Source organism: Pipistrellus kuhlii, unplaced genomic scaffold (genome assembly GCF_014108245.1).
Source record: "Pipistrellus kuhlii isolate mPipKuh1 unplaced genomic scaffold, mPipKuh1.p scaffold_m20_p_9, whole genome shotgun sequence".
Lineage (NCBI taxonomy): Eukaryota > Metazoa > Chordata > Mammalia > Chiroptera > Vespertilionidae > Pipistrellus > Pipistrellus kuhlii.
The window spans coordinates 21,946,558-21,958,155 of NW_023425595.1; the positions used below are offsets into that span (position 1 = coordinate 21,946,558).

The window sequence follows — 11,598 nt, forward strand, 5'->3', positions numbered from 1 at the left end:
TAGACAGTGCCTGGGAAGGCACATGGGCATTTCTTTAATTATTGTCAGCTGAACTCAGGGCCATAGGCAGAGCCAGGCCCTGGGAACATTCTTCCCCAAAAAGGCTGGATATGTTATCAGTACTGACCTTTGTCCAGGTATCACGGAGTGGACTTTGATATGTAAATCCAGGCAAGCAACAGGAATGCTAGGGCCTACTCAAGAATGCAGATAAGCTCCTTTGATCCTAAGTGTTGGTGATACTTCCTAGTATTTGGGAAATATAAATAAATGTACTGCCTGGGCTCAGGCCCTGGCCTCTCCATCAGAGGAGGCAGCGGTTCCACCAAGCTCTCAGCTTTATACATCTTTCTCTGCATCTTCTTTCTTTTATTTCTCAATCCCTGGCTGCCTCCACTTAGAACCGGTTCATGTATCTCTCTTTCTGTGCTGGACAAAAAAAAAAGGGAGATCCCCACCATATCTGGCCCCTGCTGCATCTGGCCCCCGCATTATATTATCTATTTGACACCAAAAAAAAAGGTATAATTTTGACTCATTCACACCAGACAGCTATTGTTATGTTGGCTGTTGTCATTTGACAATCTAAGGGGAGAAATTAGCGCCCCTGACTAAATAGTTAGGAATTGCATGTCTTAAAAATTCTTGTGGCACACAGGTTGAAAATCACTGCTCTAAGCCAAGAGAATTGCAAGTTAAGTTATGCCTATGTGCTAATTGCACTCAGTCCTGAGTGATCTAAGACTTGTTTCTGAGTCATTACTCCATTCAGTAGAGATGGGAACAGGGCTTCTCTGCCCCACAAAGGTCCTGGAATACACTGCACATCCCTGATAAGTGCATTCAGAACCACACTGTATGTTACCCATGACCAACACCTGCATGAGACCCTCCACAGCCCTGTCAGCCTGTCCTGGCTGAGGCACCTCTACTTCTATCAAATTAGGAATAGCATCAGCCACCTTGGGCCAGTCAAGAAAATAAAGCAAGGACCGAACACACCAACTATCAGGTCCTCCCCTAAGAACAGACTAGAACTGTACAGAGGAAGCCTCTCCTCTAGATCTAATTAATGATCAAGCTCATGATTCACAGCCCAACCTCACACATTGATCTACCTTGGTAATCAATCCAATGTATTAAAAGCCCAGTGACCAAATGGCAGAATGACCAGAATGACCCGTCAATTAGTTGTTATGTTGTACACTGACCACCACGGGGGCAGGCGCTTGATGCAGGAGCAGCCCCCCTGGTGGTCAGTGCACTACCACAGTGGTAGTGCAGCTGGGCTGACTCAGAATAAGCTGCAGCTCCCTCACAGCTGGGTCCATCCAGGATAAGCTGCTGCTGCTGCTCCCGCTGCAAACCTCAGGCCAACTGGCAGAAACCCAGGCTGCAATGGCCTCCTTGCCCCAGGCTCCACCTCCTTGCTCCTTGCCACCTCCTCCAGACAGCCTCAGGCCTTACAGCACCACTGCCAAGCTCACAGAGCTGACCCCAGAGGCAAGTTCTTGGCTGCTGCAGAACTGAGGCCTTCTCCACTGCCTCTCAGTGCTATTGTATCTGGGCCCAGCCTGACCTGATCCCCTTGGGAGGTGAGTGCTCTGGCTCCACGGAAGATGCAGGACCAGAGAGCAGCTGCTGAGTGCTGGACCACAGCCAGGAGATGAGAGGTGCTGCCACAGTGGGCCTATACCCGCAGGCCACACCCCCAACAGTGCATGAATCCTGTGCACCAGGCCTCTAGTATGATTTATTGATTAAAATTCCAAGCTCTACTCTTTACTAATCATGAGGTAGGGGATAAGTCACGTATGTTCTATCAAAGAATAACTCAGCCATTAATAAAGGGGAATATTTTTATTCATATATACTGACATGTACAGATTGAACTTACTGAACATTAATAGAATATAAAACGGAAACTGGTTACAATCTGCAGCCAGTAAAATACTGCTTTCACCAAAACCGGTTTGGCTCAGTGGACATAGCGTCAGCCTGCAGACTGAAGGGTCCCAGGTTTGATTCCAGTCAAGGGCATGTACCTGGATTGCGAACACATCCCCAGTGGGAGGTGTGCAGGAGGCAGCTGATACATGATTCTCTCTCATTGATGTTTCTAACTCTCTATCTCTCTCCCTTCCTCTCTGTAAAAAATCAATAAAATATATTAAATATATATACATATATATTGTTTTCTCCCCCCCCCCTTTTTTCTATTTGAGGTATAATTGACATATATTATCCAAGATTCAAGTGCACAGGATAAAATGTCATATTTGTATATATTGCAAAATAATCACCACAGTAAGTCTAATTTAAATTCATCACCATACAGTTACAAATATTTTTCTTAAAATACTACTCTTAAGGTCCATCACTTTGTCACAAATTGCAAGATTTGCTTTTGTTATGCCTAAATAATATTCCATTGTGTGCACTGTAATATGCCTCATTATGATGTTTCAAGGAACAATGGACTGATCACATAAACAATAGTGGACCCATAGCTCATAGCGGAGCAAAAATCTTCCTATCACCTGGGAAGTCATAGCCATCCTAACATTGAACCACAATGCGTTATTCACAAGATGATGAATTTAAATTAGACTTACTGTGGTGATGCTGGTGTAAACAAACTACTGTGCTGCCAGTCATACAAAAGTGTACAAAATTATGCACAATACAAAATACTTGATAATGATGTAAATGATTGTTCCTGGCTCATGTATTTACAATGCTATGCTTTTATTGCTATTTTTGTAATCCTCACCTGAGAATATGTTTTTATTGATTTTAGAGAGAAACATGGAATTGGGAGAGAAATATTGATTGGTTGCCTCCGATACCTGCCCCAACCGAGGATCAAACCTGCAACCTATGTATGTGCCCTAGCCAGGAATTGAACCCACAACCTTTTTGGTGTATGGGACAACACTCCAGCCAACTGAGCCACCTGGCTAGGACCTTTTACTGCTATTTTAGAGTGTACTCTTTCTATGTATAAAAATAAGTTTTCTGAAAAACAGTATGTGGAGTTACACTAGCAGCAGCCTAGCCTGTTGGCTGTGTCTCTTGATATCATTCTCTCTTCTGCTTGATTTGGTCTCATATTGTTTTATGATTTTAGTGCAGTCTGACTGTACAGGAGCAATAGGCTACTAGTATATCATCTAGGTCTGTGTAAGTATAATCAATGATGTTAACACAACAATGAAATTGCCTAACAATATATTTCTCAGAATGCATCCCCTTTGTTAAGTGGCACATGACTGTGTGTAGGAGTGTATCACATTTTCTTTATCCCCTCATCCATCGATGACACAAGTTGATTCCATGTCTTGGCTATTGTAAGTAATGGTACAATAAAGATGGAGGTATGGGTAATTTTTCAAGTTTGAATTTTCCTTTCCTTCAGATAAATGCCCAGAAGTAAAACTGCTGGACCATATGGTAGTTCCATTTTTAATTTTTTTGGAACTTCCATGCTCTTTTCAGAAAACTTATTTTTATATTTATCTTCAAATGTATAATAAATATATTGTATATTCCCACTAACAGTACCCACATCTTCCCTTTTCACCACATCCTTGCCACTACTATTTATTTCTTGTCTTTTTGATAGTAGATATTCCAAGAGGCGTGAGGTGATGTCTCATTGTTTTGATTTGCATTTCCCTGAGGATTAATGATGTTAAGCATTTTTTTATATCCATGCTGGCCATTTGTATATCTTCTTTGTAAAGTGTTGTTTTCTTCTTTTCTTGGAAAGAGATGATTGGCCAGAGGCTATCCAGGAAAGCAGCTTGAACAGTCTCCTCTTGAGCAAGCTGTGGCAGTCATCAGAAAAAATAATGTCAGTTATTTACATGTTCTCTGAGAAAGAATGTGGTTTCTGTTATCCATCTGTGTAAAAACTGCCTTACACAGTGCTCCTCCATCTGAAGACATCATGAATGCACGGCAGTTAAAGCACCAAGTTCCAATTCTTTAGTCTCTTCTTGTGGTACTGGATCGTGTCTCCCAAAAGGCGGCTTTCTAGATGTGTTAGAAATAGGAGAGAATAATTGGGAGTAGTGCCTATGAAAGAGGGCACAGAAGTCAGTGAGGGAAGCCTTTAGGTCATGATGTAGATCTGATATCTGTGAAGGGAGGAAGGAAAAAGGATTGGGAAGCAAGAGTTTCAGATTCTAGTGCAACTCTGAGAAAGTCTCAGCCACTCTACAGAGACCTCCAAAGACTCCTGCTTTGTTCAGGCATTGGCTGGACCTCCTGAGGGTGAGGACAGCAGCAGATCCCTGAGATGGCACAGATAGAACATGTTACCTGGGTGCATGCTTCATAGCAGACTCTCTCACAGCTCTAGAGCAACCACTTTTGGTCAAAACTCAGCTCTCCGAGGAGCTGTATCAGTTAGTTTTTGCTATACGACAAGCAAGCCTAAAACAGTGGCTTTAAAATAATAAAGATTTATTTCTCACACATTTGAGAGTCGACCCTGTTGATGGTGATGATCTCAGCTAGATTTGTTCACATGTCTAGGAACTGGATGGCTGTCACCTAATCTATAGCTGGTTCTCAAAAAAAACATGGTTTTGATAATGTCCTCCATAATGTGGATGAGATGCCATAGGAACTTGCCTCTTGTTTATATCAATTAGCCTATAGTAAACTTAGCTTCATTATATGTTGTTTTGTTTCAAGTTGCAGAACCTAGGCATGACGTGAAGTGAGGTCTTACTGTAGACTGACCTCCTCTAGAGCAGCTAGCACTAGCTTCAATGTCTCTCATCTTCCCTCAGGCTAGCTTAGAATCTTCCTCTCACTAATGTCAGCACAAAAAAAAGCAAATGGAAATACACAAGGCCTCTTTCACTGTCTCATTCTATTGGCCAAAGCAAGTCACAAGGTTGAGCCCTATGTTAAGGGCAGCCCATGATTGGAGGGCACTGAAAAGTTACATGGCTTCTCATCATTGATGTTTCTGTACATCTCTCCTTCTCCCTTCCTCTCTGAAATCAATAAAAATATATTTTTAAAAAGTTACATGGCAAAGGATAAATATTAGGGAAGGTTGGAAGCCTGGAGCCTTCATTACAAACCAGGACTTAATCTAGAATGATTATGAAGGCATTAGTAGTCTCTTTTTTCAATGTGAAATGTCTGCTAACAGTGACAGTACTAGATATAAGAAGCCAGAGGAAGGCCAGAAATATGAGAACACTCACAAATATCACAAGAATCATTTGAAAACCGCTTTATATCCAGTTTTCCCATTGGCCTAACCCCAATCAGAAGAAAATGTCCCATCCTAGCTGGTTTGGCTCAGTGAAAAGAGCATTGGCCTGCAGACTGAATGGTCCTGAGTTCAATTCTAGTCAAGGGCACAAGCCTGGGTTGTGGGCTTGATTCCCAATGAGTGGGCATGCAGGAGACAGCCGATCAATGTTGCTCTCTCATCATTGATGTTTCTATCTCTCTCTCCCTTCCTCTCTAAAGTCAACAAAAATATTTTTTTTTTAAAGAAGAAAATTTCCATGAATCACTGGCCAACTTTAGATAAATGGCCTTTTTTTCTTGATTAACTGATTATTCTAATTTTCCTAAAGCATTCTTTTTTTTTTAAGTTGGACAAACAAGTTTATTTGTAAATTTGGTGAACATTCATAATTGACCTAAAAACTTCAATAGAAGAATAAATTTTAAAACCAACTTAGAAGATCAGCTCTATGAAGTGATTTCCCCAGGACCATGTACCAGCATTTCTAATGAGATGTATTAGCTACTGCACAGATTCTGCCTTGGAGGCCGTAAAAAAATGAGGGCAATTTAATATCTAGAACTATTTTAAGCAAAATGTTTACACTAGTCTCTTAGACTTCTTTTCCTTGAGTTATTTTATGTGCTGTTTGGACCACCGTCAAGATAAAAATAGTTTGGAAACACCAATGAGAGCTAGGAACTCTTGATTTAATGGTGAAATCTGGTTGTAAGCTATCCCTTTACATTTAACAAAATGTGAGCACCTGGGGAAGGAATTCCCCTCTCTGAGCTGTAGTTCTATGTGTGAGAACATTGCAGCCCATTCACAGTTCAAAGGCTGGTCTGAACGAATACAGTGAGGCCTGGTTCATAGTGAGGCTGTATGTCAGGAAGAGGCAGAGGGGCCTTACAGTGCAGCTCCTCAGAGTCTCAAACTACCACATAAGGATCTATGGAAAACGTTATTCCCGGACACAACATCAGAAAAAGCCACACACCACACTGAGATTCCCCCCACCCCCACCCCCCGGCATCGATCCTGAGAACTCTCAAATATCACCCACTGGCAAAGGCCCCTGAACTCCCAGAGCCAATTCCAAAACACAGGGCTACACTTTGCTTTGGCATCCCCCTTACCTTTTGCAACAATAAATCAGTCCAATGATTGCTACTACAATACAGCCAATAACAGCAATCAAAGTTTCAATAGGGCCCCAGGTATGTCCCATCTCAGATTCTAGAAAGAGGAGGCAAACATTAAAAGGAAACCAACGGGCAGGGCTCAGTAACTGCTAAGTGTCATTTGCCTGTCACAGACATAACCAACAACCCTCTGACACACTTCTTGTTATCCCTATTACATACTCCTTTACACATCACATAGTGTGTTTAGCATCTTCCAAAAATACAGGGCAATATGGAACACCTCTACCAAATATGTACCACACTCTACCATCTTACATCACTATATGCTGCTATATATTGAATATCTGTGTCCCCCAAAATTCATATGTTGAAATCCTCATATCCAATTTGATGGTATAGGAGGTGGAGCTTTTGGGATATCATTAGGTCATGAGGGAGGAGCCATCATGAATAATTAGTGCCCTTATATAAGAGACCCTAGAGAGATTCCCTCATCCCTACCACCATGTGAGGATACGTGTGACGGAGAAAAAAGCCCTCACCAGCCATGCTGGCACACGGATCTTAGAATTCCAGCCTCCAGAACTGTGAGAAATAAAACTGTTAATTATAAGCCACCTAGTCTGTGGCAATTTATTACAGCAGCCACAAGTCACCAACACAAATCTCTTTTTTTATACTAGAGGCCCAGCTTTCACAAAATCTTGTTGGGGTAGCTCGCTTCCACTTGCCTCAGCTGGCTGCCCCACCCATCACCACTAGTAGATCATGCCTTGCCCCACTCCCCCCCTCACTACTCCCCTACCTCATGCTCATTTGATTGTGACAGCATTATGGCCTAACGGCCATAGACCTTTTGTATGAGAGATTATACACATAAATCATATTTCAATTCCATATTTTCGATATGCCACACATATTCTGAACACACCACACTCATACACATCCCTGGCCCTTGTTTCCAAAAGCAATTCCTCTCTCCCTCCAGGGCCACCCCAGGCCCCTTCTGGCAAAACCAGTCAGCCCCTGCCTCTCTAACCCTTCTCAGCTCTAGGCAGATGCATTTGACCTGCAGGGTCATCCCCACCCAAGACCAGAGCCATGACCATGGAAACCAAGATATGAGCTCAATTAACTACACCCCACCAGCAGGCGGGTTCTGTAGTGAGCTGTATTATCTTAAGCTCAGGATCTAGTGTGCCTGAGGAAAGGCCTTGGCATTTGCAGGACTCCCTACTATGGACTCCCCAGCTTGGGCACAGAACTACTGATCTGCCCTCTACCAGCCAACAGTTTGCAGTGGCCCTGGAGCCTGGCCAGAAGAGTTGCTGAGGGTTGGGTCTCTGGCCCCTGATAGACCCCTATCCTCAGGGGGCATGGACAGGATCCTATCCCCTTTCTCCTCATAGCTGACAGGCTTCCTATTCCAGGTCATATAGACCACCCAGATCCTTAAGCTGCCGTAAGTTAACAGCAACCCTGGGGACTCCTGTCACCACTTTCCACCTATTAGGCCATTCACCCTGGCGTAGGGACCTAGTCTGGACTGCTGGCTCTGGGGCTGAAGTAGGCCAAACCCAGCTTTCTCCTTCCCCATTAGCCCCCATCCTGGCCTAGATGGGAACCTCAATGTTACATTATACCCCGTCAAAGGGAAGAGTAAGGGATACGTTTAGAAAATGCTTACCTCTCCGAAACTGGGTACAGTTCAACCTACAGGAGGTGGGCAAGGATCTGTGACTTATCACACATTGGTAGGTGGTCATGTTGTGTTCCAGCCTCACACGGCTGGTGATGTTAAATGTGCCGTCCTCATTCTTGATGGCTGGACCAGTGGTGATACCTTCAGAAATCTCCTGGCCCTGGGGGTTCTTCTGGGTCCATGTATACCATGTTATGTTAATGTCCTCTGGATAGAACCTATATGCCTTACACAAAATATATTTGTCGCCATCATCTTTCACCATGGCTTGCTCTGGAAACAAGGTGCACTCTGGGGAAGCTGCCAGAGAAGAGAAGTCATGATTTGAGGGTAGGTTGGGATTAGCTTATTATCAGTTCAAAGCCTGACCTTTAGCGAGCCTTCAGGAAAGGTGAGTGAGACGAGTTAGATTCTGCTTAACCTACATAATCTGGGTATGCTGATCCCAGTGCCAATGTGATGCTGATAGACCATGACCCCGACTCGCAGCCATTTTGTAAAGCAGATTTTTTAAGCCACTTGCTGTCATAGACGCCTTTGAGAATGGGAGGAAACCTTTGGAACACTGTTGTGGTAGAAACTGCTGTCCATTCTCCAATGACACATCCAAGTTAAAGCTATATCTCCCAACCTCCACTTCAGATGGTGTAGCCACGTGAATTCAGGGTCTATTAGTTCAGACAGAATCAGAAGTAGGGAGAGCAACCTCAGGGAAGTACCCTTAAAGAACAAGGTTATCTTAAAGAAAAGCACTATGCCCTTCTCTCCCTCTCCCCTTCTTCCTTCCTGGAGAACGGCTGGAAGACCATGTCATGGTTCAAAATGGAGAAGCCATCTCCAAACACAAGGTGAAAGCCACATGTTGAGGATGCCAAAGTGACAAAGATAAAAGGACTCTGGGTCCCAGATGATCACAGAATTGCCCTACCTGCCCAGGATTGGCTCCATTTTTGTGAAAGAAAAATAAACTACCTTTTTTTTAGAGCTAATGACTGACTAGTAAGAGTTAGTCTGTTTTTTGTTTTGTTTTGTTTTTAATATATTTTATTGATTTTTCACAGACAGGAAGAGAGAGGGATAGAGAGCCAGAAACATCAATGAGAGAGAATCATTGATCAGCTGCCTCTTGCACACCCCCTACTGGGGATGTGCCCAAAACCAAGGTACATGCCCTCAAAAGGAATCGAACCTGGGACCTCTATCCACTGAGCCAAACCAGTTTTGGCATAAACTACCTTTTTAAAAGGTCCTGTTGCTCCAGCCAATGTGGCTCAGTTGGTTGAGTGTCTTCCCATGACCAAGAGGTGGCTGAGTTGATTCTCAGTAAGGACACATGCCCTGGTTGTAGGCTTGATTTCTAGTAGAGTGCATGCAGGAGGCAACCAATCAATGTTCCTCAAACATCAATGTTTCTCTCCCTCTCCATCTCCCTTCCTCTCTCTCTAACATCAAGAAAAACATATTTTAAACTTAATTAAATTAAAAATAATAAAAGCTCTTATTGACTTCTGTTTTCCTCTCTGGCATATAAAGAACTAGAAGTCATCACTCCTATTCTCATCCTATATAATAAAGAGGTAATATGCAAATTAACCATCAGTCCAACACACAAGATGACTGCCCCCTTGTGATCAAAGATGGGTGCCCCCCAGCCGGTTTGGCTCAGGGGATAGAGCATCCGCCTGAAGACTGAAGGGTCCCAGGTTTGATTCCAGCCAATGGCACAGGCCTGGGTTACTGGCTCAATCCTCAGCAGGGGTTGTGCAAGAGGCAGCCAACCAATGATTCTCTCTCATCATTGATGTTTCTATCTCTCTATCCCTCTCCCTTCCTCTCTAAAATCAATAAAAGATGGGTGCCCCCATGTGGACACAAGATGGCCTCCACAAGATGGCCAGCAAGGGAAGGCAGTAGGGGGAGATCAGGCTTGCAGAGGAGGGAAATTAGGAGTGACCAGACCTGCAGGGGAGGGCAGTTGGGGGCAATCAGGCTGGCAGGGGAGCAGTTCGGTATCAATCAGGGTGGCAGGGGAGTGGTTAAGGGGTGATCAGGCAAGCAGGCAGGCAAGCGGTTGGGAGCCAGCAGTCCTGGATTGTGAAAGGGGTATCTGACTGACAGTTTCGGCCCAATCCTAGGGATCCCAGATTGGAGAGGGTGCAGGTTGGACTGAGGGACACACACACACACACACACACACACACAGATCTGTGCACGAATTTTGTGCACCAGGCCTCTAGTAATAGGAATAAAAGCTGAACTGAACAAACTGCAAATCAACAACTTTTCTTAGACCCATCAGAGAACTAACAACCCTGAAAGCTAGAGAGATAAGCAGATTGAGAGAACCACAGCCAAAATCATATTACCATAAGCAGAAAGTGCTGGAGTTTTAACTGACAAATGGCTAAAGGATTAGCTGGAGGCCAGTCTAGGAACTCCCTTCCCCACTGCCCTCCTCTGGTTCTTGCAGTTGCAAGAAAAATTCCCTCCCATCTAGGGGGGAAGGGAGAGAAAAAGTGACCATTTAAAAATATACCCAGTGCGTTCTCCATAACAAAGAATGTTCTCAAGTGGGAAGACTTTGCCAGAGCCCTGGCTGACCCAGGAGAATGATGATTAGCTCTTCAGCCCTCTATAACCTTCCTTTCTCACCCAGGAACACTTCTGAAGGTCATAGCCTAGGGGCTCAGGCCACTCAGAGAATGAGATTTAATATCAGATGACAGACTGCTTCCCCTCCACACCACTTTACCGCCATATCAATAGGGCTCCTGTTCTGTCCCACTGACCTATATGCATATCTTCAGGTCAATACCACACTGTCTTGATAATAAAAACTCCAATTTTGTTTTTATAAAAAAAAAATCAATAGAAAAAAATATCCTCAAGTGAGGATTAACAATAACAAAAAGTAAAGGGGTTTATATACAATACTAACCCTAATCTAAAGAAAACTGGAATAGCTCTATGAATTTCAAAGTATCCTTTAGAACAAGAAAAATTATCAGGGATATTAGGTGAAAACTAAGGTTATCTAAGCAAACTATAGACATTAACTAATAAAAATGTATTAATATTGGTTCATTAATTAAAACCAATATACCATACTAAAGAAAGAGGTTAATAATAAAGTGGTATATGCATAGGCAGGATCATAAAGAAACTACTACCGTGTTTCCCCAAAAATAAGACCTAGCGCATGGAAAGATAAGACATCCCCTGAAAATAAGACCTAGCGCAACTTTGGGAGAAAAAATTAATATAAGATACTGTCTGATTTTCGGGGAAACAGGGTATCTTTGCAATTGTTGCTGTAAATCTAAAACTCTTCTAAAAAATAAAGTATATTAATTTTTTAAAAATCTTTTTAGGCTTCCTGTCAGTTACAGAAGAAATGAATCCTAATACACTTTCCCACCCCTCCCCCCCAATTAACATGTACAAAACATTCAAAGTCTTAAGAAGGGCTCCTAGACATTGCCCCCACT

At 43.2% G+C, this 11,598-nt stretch overlaps 1 protein-coding gene across 6 annotated transcripts in view; it reads right to left on the reverse strand.

The window, feature by feature from the left end:
• Window positions 1–2,894: 2,894 nt before the first annotated feature.
• NCR3LG1 (natural killer cell cytotoxicity receptor 3 ligand 1) overlaps window positions 2,895–11,598 on the reverse strand; it is a 41,349-nt gene continuing 32,645 nt past the window's right edge. The window contains exons 4-7 of one of the 6 annotated variants that reach the window (XM_045577698.1): window positions 8,096–8,410; window positions 6,400–6,499; window positions 3,927–4,080; window positions 2,895–3,830 (exon numbers count right to left, since the gene is read on the reverse strand). In XM_045577698.1, the coding sequence (XP_045433654.1) occupies window positions 3,951–4,080; window positions 6,400–6,499; window positions 8,096–8,410 (545 nt within the window). In that variant the 3' untranslated portion in view covers window positions 2,895–3,830; window positions 3,927–3,950. Of the gene's footprint in view, window positions 4,143–6,399; window positions 6,500–8,095; window positions 8,411–11,598 lie in introns of all 6 variants that reach the window. The other 5 variants (XM_045577702.1, XM_045577699.1, XM_045577697.1 and 2 more) reach the window with 5 other exon arrangements.